This window comes from Hyperolius riggenbachi, chromosome 11, assembly GCF_040937935.1.
Source record: "Hyperolius riggenbachi isolate aHypRig1 chromosome 11, aHypRig1.pri, whole genome shotgun sequence".
Taxonomy (NCBI): Eukaryota; Metazoa; Chordata; class Amphibia; order Anura; family Hyperoliidae; genus Hyperolius; species Hyperolius riggenbachi.
Window position 1 is genome coordinate 12,738,632 of NC_090656.1, and position 14,559 is coordinate 12,753,190.

Consider the following 14,559-nt stretch of genomic DNA (forward strand, 5'->3'; position numbering starts at 1 on the left):
TTTCTACAAATATCCAATTTCACTAATGTAATTTTTTTTAGTATCTAATTTCCTAATTGGATTTTTTGTATCCATCTTGTCACTTATTCTCCTATTTTAGCACTTGCAGTGGTTATATATTTTTTGGCCACTAGATGGCACTTATGCTCCCTAATGGTCGCCTACTACCGTATATGCACTAGCATTAGGAGCCACATAATAAGTGTGGGCTGCTCAGGCTCCGTTAGTGGGGAGGTGTCACTGTGAGCCTTAGTTGGAATGCACTTGCGCTCCAATACACTATTGGTTGCTCAGAGTCTGGTAGGCGGGCTTGATCGCCGGATACACGTCGAGCACTGAGCCTTATGTGCATTTATGCCTGGCCTGCACCCTGCCTGAATCACAGCCTCCGTGGAAGTGCATCTTTGCGCAAACATGCCGCCAGGCTATTAGTGCCCAGCACCCACCACAACCTCACCGCTCCTGAGCACTGCTATGTTGCACATTGTACGGTTTGAATGGGAATTTTGGAAGTGCCTCACTCTGGATTAAAAGCAGTTCATTGCAGTGCCGACTCCTCTCTCCCTTTCATTAGCTTATATAAATGGAAAGCAATGCAAACTTATTCTTCAGAACTTAAAGAGCAACTTCAGCGTAAATGTTGAATTTTTCTTTTACTATAAAGTTATAACTATTTGCCAAGTCTTTTTGTTCCAAGTCCTTCCCTGACCAAGTGTCTGCCGGCTTCCGGCACATAGCCTTGCCTCCTCGAGAAAGTGCCAGGGTTGCGAAGTCGGTACAAAAATCATCCGACTCCAACTAACGCCTCAGTTTATGAAACCGACTCCAGGTACCTAAAATTGCTTTGGCTCCACAGCCCTCGCAGGGCTAAGGAGTGGGTACAAAAAACTTCCGACCAACTCCAACTCCTCAGTTTATGAAACCACCGACTCAGATTTCAGGTACTCCAAAAAATTGTTCCAACTCCATAGACCTAGAAGATGCCATGGGACTTTTCTGCAAGGGGGTGGAGCTATGGGCTGGATGATGGTAGACACGAGGCTTCGGGAGGGATTTGGAACAAAAAGACTTATTAAAAGGCAGGTATTTATAGCTTAATATTAGAAGTGGATCGATCGATTGTAAAATTAACACTGAAATTTGCTCTGTTAACCTCCTTACCGCTCTATGGCCCCAGGAGTCCCCCTTAATAAATTTTTAGTTCCAAATGACTGTAAATCCTATAGCTAGCACTAGGCTAGCTAGTACGACTGTTGGCACCCCCCGATGCCCCGCGATCCTCCTGTTTATACATTCCCCCCCCCCGGATCCAGCGATCGTGCATTCTCCCTGCACAGCTTCGGTCTCTCTATGGGGAGGATCGGGTTTGCGCATGACATCATCTGCGATCCTCCCCATAGTGAAGACCGGAGCTGTCCGGGGAGGCTGCGCCGATTGCTGGATTCAGGCTGGGTAATGTATAAACGGGGGGAGCGGGGAGTGCCCAACACTAGTACTAGCTAGCCTAGTGCTAGAGTGTTTTCAGCTGCGGGATCTCTTCGGGGGGAGGAGCGGGGGCAAAATGGCAAAACCTGAGCGGCGTAACGCTCAGGAGGTTAAGTACACACCTCGAATTAAACTCTGCTGAGGCGGCCATTAAGGATAGTCTCGGCCAATCGAGCATTTGCCCGTTATTTTAATACCCAATCAGGGAACGGCTTCTCATCTAACCTTGTATCCCACAATGCATTGCTTCAGTGTCACATGCTAAAATGATTGTGCCAGAATTCCGCTTACCGCTCGAGCTTTCCTCGCTAGACGTGTAGGTCCCCTTGCCCAGCAGAAGATTAACCATAGTTGGAGAATTTGCAACTTTTAAAGGGGTTTCTCCCTTGCGGTTACTTTGATGCGGATTTCCTCCATACCGCAGCAGTAGTTTTACTACCTGAAACACAAGCACAGAACACAATAGGTTTTTGTACATGGAAAACTTTCAATTTCAGAAAAGTGCAGAACTAAAATGACCAGATACCAAAATTTCTTAATTTCTTGAGTGTCAAGTCGAGCACATTTTGAAACCCTCACTGGCTCGCATCAAAACATTGTGATGGTGGTGAAAAGGATAATGAACCAAAGTTAATTCTATTGCAACACATGCAGAACCCACACTAACAGTCTACAAGAAATCCAGGTCAGCATATAGAAACAATTATGTGTGTATATAAGTTACACAACTGTTCCAACTCCCTAACTATTACATAGAGTGTGATAGGCTGAGAGGAGCTCAGTCTGAGTCACACAGAGCCTGCAGGGGGCGTGGAGAGGGTGTGTATAGCTTCACCCTATCACAAGCAGAGCAGCACATTCCTGCCTGAGTCCGACAAAGCCATCAGAGGAAAGAAGATTAGCTCATATAACAGAGATAATACAGCCACTGTGCAACTAGGATGAAGTAAGACAGACCACATTAGAACAGGTATAGGAACCTATAGAATAAAATAAATAAGGCTGAAAATTGTGTTACAGAGTCCCTTTAAGATCCAAGCTGATTCGCCACATCGCCAGTGACAGAACGATGTATTTATGCCCCTGAAATACCCTAGCAAGGTTCTGCTATTGCAGAATTTTGCTTCCTGGAAGAGGCAGAGCTGTGTGTAGTAGCTCTGCCTCTTATCCAGTCAATCTGCACTGATCTCCGCCTCTCCCCGCTCCTCTCAGTCTTCTTTCACTGAGAGGGGTGGGGAGAGGCGGAGATTGACTGGATAAGAGGCAGAGCTACTGCGCACAGCTCTGTCTCTTCCAGGAAGCAAAATCTGCGACTTCAAAAGTCGTGGAATTTTGCCACGGGATTTCTGGGGCATAAATACCTCGTTCTGCCACAGGGGATATGGCGAATCAGCTTGGATCTCAATGCTGAAGATGGCTGCTCAATAAAAGGCTCTCTTTAACAACCCTGTGTTCAGAAAGGAAACAGGCAATGGCTGCATTTGTCATCTAAAAGCCACATTTTTAAAAATTCTGTGCAGGTTTGTTAATTTGGGCTTGGTGTCTTTCTCATCGCACCACCTACAATTCGCATAAGTGTGTATACATATAAAAATCTTCACATTTTTCACACTACAAAAACACGCATTCAATGAAAAATATTCTATTGAAATTGCATTGCATTTAGTACTAATGTGGATTTTTGCAATGCGAATTCACACTAAAGATCATCAATGAGATGCAAATACTTCCGAAAGTATGCAAATTGCTATACAAATATATTCAGTTTGAAAATAGACCAATCCATTTAAACCCAGGTTATATATTTGCATACACATTTGCATCGACTCAGAAGAATTTGCACCTCTTTGATCATCCCTAATTCACAACGGCATAGTTCCTAGTGACATTTACTGGAACAGGGCAATAAAACAAAAAAACACATGAAATGGTAACAAACCATAATAAACACTTGACATTGTTTTAACATAAGCAAAAGCACTGGTTCGAGTTGTGGCAGTTTATAGATTGCTGCTGTTACTATCCTGCCTCAATTAAAGCTCAAGACTAAGTTAGGGATCACACTTAGGTCCACGGTCCATTTTGTTTTCCACGTGTCAGTCAACCATCAGCTGCGGCGTGCTAATTCTATTCGTCTATTTACATTGTACAGCCGTGTCACTCGGCTGTCCCCTGGAGAGGCTCCGATCTCAATCCCCTCTCATAGGCTGATGCCTCTGAGAGGGGATCGCCTTGATTGGCTGGTGGGGGGGAGGAGAAATAACTATTTTTCCATTAAAAAAAAATTAACACAGCACCAGCGATCAGAGTCCACCAACAGAAAGCTCTGTTGGTGGGCAGAAGGGGGGGGGGCGGGGATTTACTTGCGTGCCGAGTTATATGGCTTTGCAGCGACCTGTTAAAACCGCAGAGCACTTCATTTGTAAAAAATAGCCTGGTCACTAGGGGGGGGGAGGGGGGGGGTAAGCCTACGGTCCTGAACTGGTTAAGAAGATGACAAGCAAAGATGTGATCCTGAGAAAGGAAGTTGTTGGAAACTCAGGTAATATTCCATTTCAGGAAGCTCCTCCCATCCCAGATGTGAGCTGTGCAGGACCCCCAGCACTTGCCTTGAAGTGACCGTTGTTGGACGCATCGTGCAGGGGGGTGTCGTCGTCCAGCCCCTTGGTGTTGACCTCCGCTCCGGCGGCCAGCAGCTGCTTGGCTACCTCATAGTAGCCTCGATTACACGCCTCGTGCAAAGCCGTCCAACCTGCCGAGGCAAAAACAGGGCTGAGCAAGAAAACCACTGAGCGGATCATTCACTGCAAACAAGACGCAGGCATTTTCCATTAGCGATAGCAGAGCGTTATACAGCGGCGAGGAATTCTAGACTGGAAGGTTACGGCCTCCAGCATGGCTCAGACTATTTGCCACAGAGTGCATTAGAGACGCTATATTAAGGCTGAACAATGATGCATTTACTCCATGCTTCTCAGATTAGCTCGCTGACACTAAACACCACACTGCTGCCCATTAGTGTAATTACCCACACAGACATCTGCCTAGAGATGGACAGCTGTATAGTGAGTGGCCACAGCCTGACTGAGCAATCTACTCTTTCCCGACAGAGCTGTGGAGTCGGTACAAAAATCATCCGACTCCTCAGTTTATGAAACCTCTGACTCCAGGTACCCAAAATTGCTCCGACTCTTCGACTCTGACTCCTTAGTCTAATTTTTACAAAGGCTATGGATTTGGTTCAAAAATCATCCAACTCTTCAGTTTATTGAAACCACCGACTCCAGGTCCCCAACATTTCTCTGACTCCTCGACTCCGACTCCACAGCTCTGTATCCTGAATAGGATGCTTGCAGGGGCATAACTAGAAATCACTGCCCCCCCCCTGCAGAACTTTACATGGAGTCACCCCCCCCTACCCCATCACACTTTCTGCTCAAGTAAACTCAGAACCAATGTTATTCTATTGGCTAGTGTGCACACGTGAATGTTCTATACAGTTAGGAAGAAACAAATGGTCAGCACCACGTGACAGTAAAGTGAAAGGGTGTGATTCAGGCCAGGGATAATTAACTTCGGCATTCACCCAATGGTCTGATCTGCGTGCTCAAGACATATATGCAAATCATCCAAACAGTCAATGAGAAAAGTAAATCCGGCACTGCAGCATATCAGTACATTTATTCCATACAGGACGGCACATGGTCGATCCTCAGAAGAAGCACCGCCGTGCGAAACGGCCGTTGGGCTGCCCGTTTCACACCCTGCATCCATCTCACCCACTGGTAGCACTATCATTATTTGTCATTTTTGCCTGCTGTTTGCACGCTCATTGATGCAGTCCTGTATGGAATAATTGTATTCATATGCTGCAGTGCTGGACTTACTTTTCCCCCATGTAGATAAAAACTGACAGCAGTGAAGTACGTTCGTGGTACATTGAACGTCTTACCCACATATTTTTTTAGGGCCCTTTTCCACTAGCGGCGTTTGCGATGCTGAATCGCAAAATCGCAAACCGCTAGTGATTTTGAAATCGCTACAGTTTGCTTTTTAACATAGGAATTGCGGTAGGCGTTTTTGACTAACGCGATCGTACCGCGGAGCGAACTTTACCGCGATTTTGCTATGCAGTGCATTGCATAGCAAAATCGTGAACGCAATCGCCGGGAAGTTTCCTGCACTTGCGATTCAGCAATCGCTAGCGTTTAGCGCGAACGCTAGTGGAAAAGGGCCCTTAAGGGTGCTACCAACTTGCCACAGACGATATCAAATACCTGAGTAAGGACGGGACCTCCTCACCTGCTTGACGCCGTTGTTGCTCTGGATGTGCAACCCACCCCTTGTATTTTTTTCATATAATTTATTCACACCCATTATCTTCAGGTACTACACACCATAAGGGGTTCCTGTGGTTTCTCCCTCTAGAAGCGCTTCAGAACCTCACCAGAAGCCTATTGCTTGTGCATTAATAGGCGCCATCAGAAAATCTCTATCAGCAATTGGTTTAACCCCCTTGGCGTTCTGATTCTTTCCGGATTTTAGAGTCTAAAATATAAAATCATGCTGCTAGGGAGTTCCACAGCAGCCCAGCACTCACCTCCCTGGGATCCAGCGCTGCAGTTTTCCCTCCGTCCTCCGGGAGGTGCTGTAACACTATAGTGAGATTGCTGGCTGAGGGAGATCTTACCAAGAGGAAGCAGAGCCTGGGAGGAGAGGAAGAAGAATGGTGGCTGACATCAGGATCCCCCGGGAGGAGAGTTTAAACTCCAGCAGCGCGCATTGCTCTGCATAGACCTCCCGGCGGCTACCACGAGTTCAGCTATGTGTTACTGTTCCTGGCTTGTTTTTTCACCCCGAGCTGAATTCGTGATTACTGCTACGGAGGTTAAGGTGATAAAGCAGGGAGGAACATTGTACAGACACACAGCACGGCTACACCTCTGCAACCTGCTGTGTAACAATGGGAGAACAGGGCTTCTCTGTTGGTCACGTGACCATTGTTTGTGCAGAGGTCACTGGAGGATGTGAGCCACATGTACAGCCCATCACTGATGTGAGCTGGCCAGTGTCTTACTGCTACTGTCTACCGATTTAAAGCCTGTTTGAATAGAGCAAGTTAGGGTCAGAGCCTCCAAAATCCACTGGCTGTGCCTGCCTGGGAAGCTGCAGAACTGAGGCCATCTGGGCTGCGACTGCTGTCAGCTCAGGTCAGAGGTTGCACCATACAACAGTGTACCGCTACTCTACCCCGTCCAATCATCAGGCTGGCACATAGGCAGAGCAGCTCCCTGCATAGCACAATGCTGCCCCCATAGCTCTCAATTGATGGACAGGTTATTAGAATTGCAGGGCTGGCTGAACAGAATAAAACTATGCTCACAAGAATGGATGGTCAGTGAGATGCCAATTGCTAGAAATGTTATGCAGCTTAGAAATGGACCAATAAACTGCAGCGGCGACTGCTGCATTTGATTAATCCAATGCTAAGCTATATAAATTGGCATCCAGAACTATGGAGTCGGAATAAAAGTAATCCAACACCAACTCAGTTTATGAAACCTGCGACTCCATGTAGCCAAAGCTTGCTCTGACTCCACAGCCGTTTGCATCAGTTTGGAGTGATCAGCATCTCACAGCCCTAATAGCACGTGAGAAACCACGCACACTCAGCATTCCTTCAGCTTAGTACACATCACTGAGCCACGGAATCTCAAGCCACCACCTGGAGCATGCATGCTTACCTGCAAAGTCTTTGACGTTGACATCGGCGCCCTCATTTATTAATTCTTTGATGCGCCGCGCGTCGCCTCTTATGGCCGCCCGATGAAGGCGAGTCTCCCCCCGCTCATTCCGCTTGTTTACTTTGTCTTTGGTTTTGGAGGCGGAGTTGGGAGTCCCCTTCTGGCCGACTGTAGATTGAGAAGGATGCTTTGGTGTGGTGTCAACTAGGAGAGAAGAACAGACAGAACTTCAGCATTCGGAAGCACAGACTTTCACAGACTAAGAATGGTCAGCATTTTGTGGCTTCTGGTTACCCGGCTCCGTCAACATCCACCCCGAGTTGTAACAGCACAAGCTGCCACGCCTTCCCTATGACAAGCAAGCGCCCGCTCTCTGATAGAAGTGGTCAAACACAAGAGGCATCATTTGAATTTTGGACAAGCAGACTGGAAATTGAATTACTTTCCAACAGAGTCAGTAAGATAAGTAAAGGTAAACTTTAAAAGGAAAAAAATGTTTCCAGACGCCTGCAAAAAATTCCGAACAAATCTAAGCAAAAAGCCTCATACTCCCCTAATAAGGGATTTTTTTCCGTGGCTCCTCCCTACAGATCCCTCTGGGAGACGACACTGCACATACAAGCAGAGGAGCAGAAATGTCATGGCAGCCTCACACCCTCATTCCATGTGACCGCACCCCCTACCCAACCAGTGAAAGTGTGATTGTATCGTAGTATGGATACAGAGGCGCCAAAAAGGATAGAAGTACCTAAAAAGTTTAAAACATGAGGCGTTAGTGGTGGACTTACCTTCTCGCAGCAGACTCAAAAATTGCCAATGTGTTTATTAAATAGAACAACTCTATTTACATACTCCAGGTGACAATGGAATACGTTTCGCAGGTTTGATCCCGCTTCACCAGGCAATAACAACAGAGTAATAGCATATGTGGTCAGTAGAAGAGCCAGGCACCTCTGTCTGACAGACAGAGGTGCCTTCTACTGACCACATATGCTATTACCGTTATTGCCTGATGAAGCGGGATCAAACCTGCGAAACGCATTGCATTGTCCCCTCGAGTATGTAAATAAAATTGTTCTATTTAAAGTGTAACTGTCGGGCATAAAATCAAAAAACAATTCTTTACTTTTATCTGGTAAACAAGTAATATGGATGCTAACCAGGCAATCCAAAAGTTAAAATCACTATTACTTTTCTTGTTGATGAATCATCATTCCCCAGTTTACCTGACTCTTATTTGGTACACACAAAATTTGGTACACAAAAAGGAAGTTGCAGGGCATGCTGGGTTGTCTGTTTGCTTCTCTAGTAGAGAAGTAGAAGTAGAGAAGCAAAAGATGACAACCCAGCATGCCCTGCAACTTCCTTTTTGTGTACCAAATTTAGTTTTAACTTTTGGATTGCCTGTTAAGCATCCTTATTACTTGTTTACCAGATAAAAATAAAAAATAGATTTTTTATTTTATGCCCGACAGTTACACTTTTAACACACACATTGGCAATGTTTGTGACTGCTTGGAGGAGGTAAGTCCACCACTGCCTCCTCATGTTTTAAACTATTTAGATACTTTTATCTTTTTGGCGCCTCTGTATCCATACTGCGCTATATCAAGTCCACCCCTGGTGGAGGAGTGTTACCCCCTTTTATCCTCATCCACAGAGAGCGACGTCTTAATCCTGAGTGGGGTCAGGTCTAATCTCCCACCTACCACTTCATTTCAACTACCAGTACATACTACACTATATTTAGCTCTCGGCGTCCCTACAAACTGTGATTGAGTGTACACAGGGAGAAATGGGGTTGTGGAGACCTCCTAAAAGAACGCAAGTGGGGGAGGCAGGTAATTTGCTGCCTATACTTCGAGGACCCAGAAAGACATGTATTTTTTTTTTTTTGTATTTATTTAATCGAAAATTATATCTTAAAGAGAAACTCCAACCAAGAATTTAACTTTATCTCAATCACTAGCTGATACCCCCCTTTACATGAGAAATCTATTGCTTTTCACAAACAGACCATCAGGGGGCGCTGTATGACTGATATTGTGGTGAAACCCCTCCCACAAAAAGCTCTGAGGATGGAGGTACTTTTGACAGTTTGCCACAATGTAACAAGGTTCAGAGACAGGAAATAGCTGTTTACAGCTGTCTCCAATGACCAAAACAGCTAGCAGCAGCTACATAACCTGCCCACAGTAACAATGTCACCATGTAATAAATGTCAGAATATAAATTGGGGAGAGGAAAGATTTTACAATGAGCAAACACTGACTAAATCGTTTATACATAATTATTGTAAAAATAAGCACTTTTTTTATTACACTATTTTCACTGGAGTTCCTCTTTAAGTGCACAAGGGTCCTCATCCTTAGCAAACTAAGTCCTTCAGATACCAATGGAAGGCAGCAGGAAGGGGCAGAGCTGAGGTCAAATTCAGAAGTTAAGGCCCCCTATTGGTTTGGCCCGTCCACTGGAGAGCTACCACAGCACACAGGAAAGAAGAATGGAATTAAGTCACAGATGCCATACAAGCAGGTGGTTTTTAAAATCAGAATAATCTAATGTATTATTTAAAAATGCAAAGAACAAACTTTTAGTCAATAGGCCTTCTTCAAGGCCCTTTGCTGTTGCAGTAGCAGAACTAGTAACAAGAGGGCACACTTGCACTAACCACACAGTTTCTCAACAAGCACAAGTTATTTTTTTGGAGAATTTTAGGAATCTGCTAGAGGGGAAAAAAAAAAAACACCACCCTATAAATGTTTGCACAATACAAACCACTACTTCCCCCTCTTACAAGTGGTTATGCTAAATGCTAACTTTATTCATGTTTTAGATTTCACAAGAAGAGCTTCAGGAAAAATGAAAAGGCAAAAAACAAACCAGTTCCTCAAAATGCTTTATATAAATGTGGGTATTGTGCAAGAGGCACAAGGAATTATGTCACCAACTGTCCCTCCCTCAGAGGAGCTCACAATCTAATGCCCCTAACGCAGCCTGGAGTCAGTCTGACAGAGGAGCGCACAATCTAATGCCCCTAACGCAGCCTGGAGTCAGTCTGACAGAGGAGCTCACAATCTAATGCCCCTACCGCAGCCTGTAGTCAGTCTGACAGAGGAGCTCACAATCTAATGCCCCTACCGCAGCCTGGAGTCAGTCTGACAGAGGAGCTCACAATCTAACGCCCCTACCGCAGCCTGGAGTCAGTCTGACAGAGGAGCGCACAATCTAATGCCCCTAACGCAGCCTGGAGTCAGTCTGACAGAGGAGCTCACAATCTAATGCCCCTACCGCAGCCTGGAGTCAGTCTGACAGAGGAGCTCACAATCTAATGCCCCTTCCGCAGCCTGGAGTCAGTCTGACAGAGGAGCTCACAATCTAATGCCCCTACCGCAGCCTGGAGTCAGTCTGACAGAGGAGCTCACAATCTAATGCCCCTACCGCAGCCTGTAGTCAGTCTGACAGAGGAGCTCACAATCTAATGCCCCTTCCGCAGCCTGGAGTCAGTCTGACAGAGGAGCTCACAATCTAATGCCCCTACCACAGCCTGGAGTCAGTCTGACAGAGGAGCTCACAATCTAATGCCCCTACCGCAGCCTGTAGTCAGTCTGACAGAGGAGCTCACAATCTAATGCCCCTACCGCAGCCTGGAGTCAGTCTGACAGAGGAGCTCACAATCTAATGCCCCTTCCACAGCCTGGAGTCAGTCTGAAAGAGGAGCTCACAATTAATGCGCCTACCGCAGCCTGGAGTCAGTCTGGCAGAGGAGCTCACAATCTAATGCACCTACCGCAGCCTGGAGTCAGTCTGACAGAGGAGCTCACAATCTAATGCCCCTACCGCAGCCTGGAGTCAGTCTGACAGAGGAGCTCACAATCTAATGCACCTACCGCAGCCTGGAGTCAGTCTGACAGAGGAGCTCACAATCTAATGCCTCTACCGCAGCCTGGAGTCAGTCTGGCAGAGGAGCTCACAATCTAATGCCCCTACCGCAGCCTGGAGTCAGTCTGACAGAGGAGCTCACAATCTAATGCCCCTTCCACAGCCTGGAGTCAGTCTGAAAGAGGAGCTCACAATCTAATGCGCCTACCGCAGCCTGGAGTCAGTCTGGCAGAGGAGCTCACAATCTAATGCCCCTACCGCAGCCTGGAGTCAGTCTGGCAGAGGAGCTCACAATCTAATGCCCCTACCACAGCCTGGAGTCAGTCTGACAGAGGAGCTCACAATCTAATGCCCCTTCCACAGCCTGGAGTCAGTCTGAAAGAGGAGCTCACAATTAATGCGCCTACCGCAGCCTGGAGTCAGTCTGGCAGAGGAGCTCACAATCTAATGCCCCTACCACAGCCTGGAGTCAGTCTGACAGAGGAGCTCACAATCTAATGCCCCTACCACAGCCTGGAGTCAGTCTGACAGAGGAGCTCACAATCTAATGCCCCTTCCACAGCCTGGAGTCAGTCTGAAAGAGGAGCTCACAATCTAATGCCCCTTCCACAGCCTGGAGTCAGTCTGACAGAGGAGCTCACAATCTAATGCCCCTTCCACAGCCTGGAGTCAGTCTGAAAGAGGAGCTCACAATTAATGCGCCTACCGCAGCCTGGAGTCAGTCTGGCAGAGGAGCTCACAATCTAATGCCCCTACCACAGCCTGGAGTCAGTCTGACAGAGGAGCTCACAATCTAATGCCCCTTCCACAGCCTGGAGTCAGTCTGAAAGAGGAGCTCACAATTAATGCGCCTACCGCAGCCTGGAGTCAGTCTGGCAGAGGAGCTCACAATCTAATGCCCCTACCACAGCCTGGAGTCAGTCTGACAGAGGAGCTCACAATCTAATGCCCCTTCCACAGCCTGGAGTCAGTCTGAAAGAGGAGCTCACAATCTAATGCCCCTTCCACAGCCTGGAGTCAGTCTGACAGAGGAGCTCACAATCTAATGCCCCTACCGCAGCCTGGAGTAATTTGGGGGTGTGGAAGAGAATTGTAGTGCCCGGTGGAAACCTACGCAAAATTTGTAACAAACGTGAAACTCCAAGCAGATCACTTCCTGACCGGGGACCTGCCTGAAAACCAGGCTTCTGTGCAGATATGAGGAGTATGATCACTCTAATAACCCAGCCTGGGAGAAGGACTGAGCTATACAAGCAGGCCTTAATGTCCGGATCTCATACAAGGACTGGTGACATTCTCTCACTCAGGTTACCAGGGAGATTATAGCTTTGGGCACATCTGGGTCACCTAAATACTCCACAGTATATTATGCAGATTTAGGGAATACTCTCGGGATTATCAATTAGGTGAGCCGGGTACACAGGTGACACAGATGGCAGCCATTTTATCCCCTTCAAATTTCCAGAACCATTGCTTCATGTCTGTGGCCTGCATAAAGTGAACCTGTTAACCAGTATTACATGGCATGCCAGCTACCGTCATCCTCCTTTATGCAGGACTCAGCTGCCAGAATTGGGTTTTGAGAACACATTTTGTGATCCTGGCTTCATAGTGCCCTGATAAGCGCTCGCCAATACTGGGAGGGAAGAGGCATGCCATAAAAACCATTTCAAAGGTAAGAAGAATGGCTTGCCTCAATGACCTATTACACTTGTGAAAGGTAAGCACATTTCATTGAACACATTAAAGACAAAAAAATACCCAAAACATTAAAATGTGCTTACCCCACACAAATGGTACAACTTCATGGAGGTAAGCCTTTCTTACCTTTAACACAGTTTTAAAAATTATCCTTTTGGGGTCACCTTTTCCATCCAAGAATATAGCTTCCCTCCCCTGTGGGGGGGAGAGGGGGGGGGGGGGGGGAGTCTAGTCAGAGTTCCTTTACAACTACTGGCAACCTTTCGTTAGCGAGCTTCCCTTCTCACAGAGGACCATAGACCCGTGTGAACAGGGGCCTTCCTCACACGCCTATAATCTGTGGTTGCCGGTATTGCAACCCTTGTATGCGAGTGCATCCCCCTAATATTCACATAATATGGTGCAGTTACATACTACACTATAGGAGACTCCCGAGGACTGAGTATGTTTCCTGGAATGGACTTCAAACTACTCCAGACGTTCCCTCGTGAGCTCTCACCAATAACTTTTCCTTTGGGAAACAACAAACTTTGGCAAAATGGCATAGCCGTCATAAGTTTTGCCAGACAGAATTTTGATAGGAATGTCTTTTGATCAATGTTCAATTGTTATGTGGAAGGTTAATCAGGAAATGGTGTTCTTTACCAGACTGATCGAGCTTGTAGGTTCATAAAAGCAGGGCTGTGCAGTCAGTACAAAAATCATCCAACTAACTCCTCAGTTTATGCAATCACCGACTCCAACTCCAGGTCCCCAAAATGGCTCAGAGTCCTCGACTTCTTAGTCTAATACTTACCAGGGCTGTGGTTTTGGTACAAAAACCATCAGACTCAGATTATGAATCTACAGAGTACCAAAAATTGCTCCGACTCCACAGCTCTGCATAAAAGGCAAAGTCTAAGGTGCCAGGGCTTCTGTGCCTATAGGCTCCTGTGTGGTCAATCCCGGCCTGATCATTTTGGGTGGCAGGCACTCTGCACTGCACACAGCTGAGCTTGTTCTGCTCTATGGGGAGGGGAGAGGGAAGAACCGATGATTGGCACCACACTGCAGGAACTTTCTTTGAAGTTTCCATACCAATAGCAGTGAACAGTTACAGCGATCTGTGAGCACATTTCTATCATTCTGCCTACAAGCTATGTCCAGTTACTATGGTAACAGCTGAGTAGCAGGCTGCCACTGATCAGAGACCCAACATCATTAGCGCCTTACTGTGGCTGAACTCTGTTTCCGTACATTAGTGATGGGCAAAATACAAATAAAGATCGGGCGTTTGCAAGCATTAATGTAAACAGACTTCAGCTTGCAGTGAGATGAGGACAACAGTATGGAGGACAGCTGGCCTCTTAGCAGTGTGGTCACCATAGAAACTGTTAATAAAGAATCCAGGAGTTGCCTAGAGGCTGGACAGGAACATACATCCCCAGAAGCTGCCAAGATGCACTTAAATAAAAAGCACAAAAGGTAAACATCAGCTGCAGGTCTCACCTACAGTCACGAATGGAGGATTCAAAGTGTCACTTTCCCCCTTCTGAAAGGGCGTTACAACACAGCTTAAAGGGATATGCAACTGAAAATAATGGCCAGTTACTTACCTGGGTCGTCTTCCAGCCCCCCTGAAGTCTTCCAGCTCCCTTACCCCTCATTCTGCAATGCTTGGTTCTCCCGTTGGCCCACTGTGCATGCGCAGCGCTGCCCCGTGCCTCCTCTCTCACGGCCACACGCAAGCGCAGAACACTCCCAGCCA

The 14,559-nt window shown here is 46.7% G+C and overlaps 1 protein-coding gene across 2 annotated transcripts in view; it reads right to left on the minus strand.

The window, feature by feature from the left end:
* Positions 1-14,559, minus strand: part of ANKRD11 (ankyrin repeat domain containing 11) — a 282,262-nt gene that overhangs the window by 33,373 nt on the left and 234,330 nt on the right. For both annotated transcript variants that reach the window (XM_068259483.1, XM_068259482.1), the window contains 3 exons: positions 7,230-7,433; positions 4,095-4,237; positions 1,777-1,924 (listed from right to left, as the gene is read on the minus strand). In XM_068259483.1, coding sequence (XP_068115584.1) covers positions 1,777-1,924; positions 4,095-4,237; positions 7,230-7,433 — 495 coding nt within the window. The remainder of the gene's footprint in view (positions 1-1,776; positions 1,925-4,094; positions 4,238-7,229; positions 7,434-14,559) is intronic.